General features: G+C 35.5%; 1 protein-coding gene across 1 annotated transcript in view; it reads right to left on the reverse strand.

Moving 5' to 3' along the window:
- Window positions 1-4,887, reverse strand: part of itga2.2 (integrin, alpha 2 (CD49B, alpha 2 subunit of VLA-2 receptor), tandem duplicate 2) — a 29,766-nt gene that overhangs the window by 12,815 nt on the left and 12,064 nt on the right. The window contains exons 12-16 of the mRNA XM_024275277.2: window positions 3,498-3,643; window positions 3,279-3,422; window positions 1,896-2,099; window positions 700-830; window positions 458-621 (exon numbers count right to left, since the gene is read on the reverse strand). Of these exons, the coding sequence (XP_024131045.1) occupies window positions 458-621; window positions 700-830; window positions 1,896-2,099; window positions 3,279-3,422; window positions 3,498-3,643 (789 nt within the window). The remainder of the gene's footprint in view (window positions 1-457; window positions 622-699; window positions 831-1,895; window positions 2,100-3,278; window positions 3,423-3,497; window positions 3,644-4,887) is intronic.

The raw sequence follows: 4,887 nt of genomic DNA on the forward strand, positions 1-4,887 counted from the left end.
TGTGCACAGTTTGACCTTATGTCAAAAGCGAAAATAAATTTCAAAATGTGGAGAATTTTTTTTTTTTTTAATTCTTAAAATTTCTGTTATTATCGATGACAAAAGTGCACAGTTCACATATATGTGTCATAAAAGTTAGCGTAACGTATTTAGAGTAGTATTTTTTAAATGGTGAAGTAAGATTTTGTGGGTTTTAGTCTCAGCGGTTCATGAGATCATCTTTTCACAGCAGCATCACTTGAGCGGCCCTGTGGTGCAGTGGTTAACACTATTAGTTTACTTTTATGTAAGGAGTTTTCGTGATCTGAACTAAGAACGATTGTTAATTAGTTAATAGCTTCTATTTTTGTAATCAACATTAACCAAACAGCTGTACGACCGGAAATGTCTTTAAACTGGTTTTTATTCTTAAAAAATCTGCAGCGTATCGTATGTTTGTCACAGATAATTCTACTACCGATCTGTCCCGTGGGGTTCTTGGGCTTGAAGGAAGCAGTTAAGCACAGCTCGGTGTCGAAACATGTAAGCATGCGGCCTTTGATGTTGCACTGCTTGTTGAAAATGTTGATTTTATCCGGGTTGAAGGAGGCTGAAGCGGTCACACTGGCCACACCTCTGGACCTGGAAAAACAAAGCCAGACTTCAACAGGCGGACTTCAAATATCAGCTTCTTGTTTTTTTAGTGCTTCCTTTGCTCACCAGAGTTGCACTACTTTGCCATAAGCCCCGATGGAGATGTCGGGGATGGAGTCTCCGTTCAGATCCTTGGTGCTGTCAAGAGCTCTCCCAAAATACTGAAGCTGAGCATCCAGTTTGGAGCCAACAATTCTCTGGGAAAAGTTTAAATAATATCAAAGTTAAAACGCTGGTCGATAATGAGTACTTCTTTTCAGGCTTGGCGTAAACCATAGACGTATATTACCACTGGACGAAGCGCGGTGTGACGTCACCAATAAAAAATGCCTCATCTCCACTAAATCCGTCGCCATTTTTCCAGATTACAGGCGCCGAAATTTGGAGCCAGACGGTAGTGATTGGTCGAAGTTGGTCTGAGCCACATTTTTAGGGGAATAACTCGCAATAAAGAAAACACAATATGGAAATTTGGAACATGGGGTCGGAGGGGGGTGTTGAGCTGTACAGTCTATGGACTAAGCTTCAGACTGTATATAATAACTGGACTGGGTGACCACGCTCCTTCGTCTTCCAAACAGGAAGTTAAAAAAGTTTAAAAAAAAAGATACAATCATAATGAATATAAATCAAGTTTAGCCTAAAATACTAAAGGGGTTTATACAAATATACACTTTGCGTGTCAGAAGATTAATAATCCCCGTTGTGACAGTAAAATCTGTCTTACACAAAAGGCTCTCAGGGCTTATCTGTTAGCTCAGCTGTAGGACAAGACAAGTCAGAACAAATAAACAAACAAACAGGAAGTACCTGCTGGCTACAAAAAGCCAAAATCCCATAAACTTCTATGAAGAAATAATATGTTCTTGATACATTTTTTATCCACAATATTTTTTCTGTAGTGAAAGTTATTCAAGTTATAAACCAGCCAATCAGATGCTTCATTAAAAGTAGGCGGAGCCTGCTGGCCCCTATTAAGAACAAAGTTTTTAAACATTTGATTGACAGATTTTGTGTAGCCTGATTTCAATTGATAGGGGTGTAGACGTCCTACAAGCTCACTCCTGATTGGTCAGAGTGGTTGCCATAGAAACAGACAGATTCGGACCAATCGCTGCTTATTGACAAATCTGGCTCCAACATGGCGACATCCATATCTTAAAAACATGGCAGCTGAATTGACTTCATTCAGTCACTATGAGTGACATCACACCCACTCGGTCCAGTTCTCAAGTACAGTCAAAGATGTTGTTTCTTGTCACCTGTGAAAACTCTTTCTTTAACGTCTTCTTTTCCCCGTTGTAGATGTAAACCACACCCCTCCCTCCATCTTCTAACGGCGCTCCAACCACAACGTCGCTGTAACCATCCAAGTCAAGGTCAGGGATGACAGAGATGGCTGTCCCGAAGCGAGAATTCGCAGTGGGGGGAGGTCCGCTGAGAAACCCCTGCTCGTTCAGAAAACCCTTAAAAGAACAGAAAGAAAAACATATTAATAGGGTTACGTGGTTGAATGCACAACAGACTTTTCATTTTTGACAAATAAGGAAGATAGTTTATTTTACTAAAAAATAAAATTAAAAAAATGAAAGTAACTATTCCATTTTTTTCTTTATGTTGAAAAGCAGTGTTCTGGTTTGGGGAAATTGGTTTAACTTTTTATGTCTTTTTGATAAAAGTGAAATAGAAATCAAACCCTGCACTGCAAAAAGTCTGCTTTCAAAAACAAGAAAAAAATTACAAAAATAAGGTAAATATTGCTTAAAATAGGAAAAAACATTTGCCAACAGAACAAAAATATTTTTAAAACAAGTAAAAACATCTAACCTCATGGGAACCAAAAATATCGTTAAATTTGTATATTTTACTAATATCAAGCTCATTTTGATTAATATAAATATAATTTCTAAGATTAATTTTCTTAAAATGTTCAAAATGATTATTTAAATAAGATTTTGCTGGGGGGGGTTATTTTGACATTATGCTGAAAGTAGCCAAATATATTAAAAACAGCAGTACTTTTATATTCTTCTGTTGTTAGCACTATTCTTTACTTACTGTGCATGATAAGTTACTTGAAATTCTTGAATTAAGGCCAAACTCCTGCATTGATTTTGGCCACACAAATGTCACAGGCTTGAATGAAGATAATGTTACTGTTGTAACTAATGAGATTCTAGTTGTATTTTTACACATAATAGGAAATAAAATCTTAGAAACAAGCATTAATATCTTATTGAGATAATTAAGTACAAAAAGTCTTACAATAAGGGAAATTATCAGGCATAAAATCTACTAATCAAGAAGAATAATTTTACCATTAAAAATAAACATGTATATGTTTGTTTTGCAGTTTGTTTTTACAGATTTCACTTTTTGCAGTGTGGGTTCTGGTGGATGTAGAATAATCCCATTATATATTGAATTTAAATCTTCTAAAACGTTTATAAGATGTGTTTTTTCCATCTTTATATTAATATAAATCATTTGATTTAAGTAAAACAACTTGAGAAAAGTTTATCCTGTGAGGACGAGATGCAGTGCAAACTTATGTCGTCGGATCTTTTAGTTTATCTCCGTTCTAATCCACACAAAAAAGAGACAACACATGTTGACATGATTCTAAATGTCTAGTTTGTGGTTACCCTGTTGACAGAGAAGAGGTACACTCTTCCCTCCTCTTTCTTCAGCTCCCCCATGTACATGGGAGCCCCCACCAGCAGCAGGTCGGTCACCCCGTCTATGTCCAGATCCAGAGGGCACAGCACACTTCCAAAGTACGACCCGATCTAGCGCAGAAGTAAAGATGTCATTTCTTTGTCTGGGCTTCAGATGTCTGCGCTAACAGCTGTCGGAGTGGGTACCTGCTTCCCTCTCTGTGAGTCGATGACAGACGCCTGCTTCTGAGCGTTGATGGTGTACACAAGAACTTGACCCGAGTGATTTGAGCGAGGCGCTCCGGCAACAAAGAATTCTGCAGAGCCGTCAGATATTGTGGTGACAGAATAACCTGCACAGGAATACAAACAATGACAGCAAACTGGACTTTAGAAATACGCTCATCAACAAGGTGCATTACTATAAAATGGCATAAAGGATATTCTTGAGGTTTTGCCTCGTTAAGTACAATAAAGAAACATCCAACAATTTAATTGTATAAGTGGATATGTTCACACTTTAGTTAATAATCGAAATATTTATTGAACCAACTGTAAGTTAAGTGTGTTTCTGTTTCTGTTTTTTCTTAACAATTATTTGCATTATTTCTCTAGTGGGTTTGATAAATAACAAATTTGTCTTTTTTTTGTCCACAATTTATACTTGAAATAAACCAGATCATCAGTTAATCAATGCTTAAAGTCCCACTCCGATCATCTTTTGATCTATTGTAAAAGTGTTCTCAGAGGTCTTTTAATTATGATTATGCAGCCAATTTTTAAAAAATCTGTTTGCAGAGCGGCTGTAGTTCATTAGAAAATTGCCTCTGAATTGTGAGGGTAACTGGTACTCGACTCCTCGTTACTGAGAGCTCTTTGTTTACATGATCTCCCGCTAGCTTTCTGCTTATTGGATGATGACAATCGTCCATCATTTCAACTGACTTTGACATGATTGGATTTTTTTGTATTTTCATTCAAAAACATGTTGATTAGTTGGTTGACATATTTTATTCTTGTGGTTTTTATAAAATTACAACTAAAACTTTATGTCTATGCTCTAAAAACAGTTCTTATACATTTTTGGGGGTTTCCACAGCTAAATTAATCACTTTTTTCCAGTTGGGATTTTCTGTTTTTGCATGATTTTATGTCTAGTGTTGGAATATAAGATGGAAAAATGACTAAATAAAGGTAGTGTCACGTAGAGGACGTTGAGCTGATTAAAATGATAACAAATGATCAAGCAGGTAGTCTTTTAAATTAAAAGTAGAATTATAAAAAAAAAGAATAGACAAAAACTGAGTTTTCGACTTTAGGTTCCAAAGGGTTAAAAATAAACGTTCTAAATGTACAAGTTTGCATGTGATTTCAAATTGTGATTATTTGCAGATTATAAGTGGCTGGGAAATATTGTACCAAAAAAACAAATAATTGCAATTAATCATTATACTTTTTTGCAGATTTGTGATTATTTAGTTACTTTTTAAAATAAATTCCAGGCCTTAATATATAAATAAAGCCAATATTTAAAAAAATTAATAAAGCATGTTTTTTTAAATATTTGTTTTGCTTTTAAATTGTAGATACATATATA

This window comes from Oryzias melastigma, linkage group LG9 (genome assembly GCF_002922805.2).
Source record: "Oryzias melastigma strain HK-1 linkage group LG9, ASM292280v2, whole genome shotgun sequence".
NCBI lineage: Eukaryota > Metazoa > Chordata > Actinopteri > Beloniformes > Adrianichthyidae > Oryzias > Oryzias melastigma.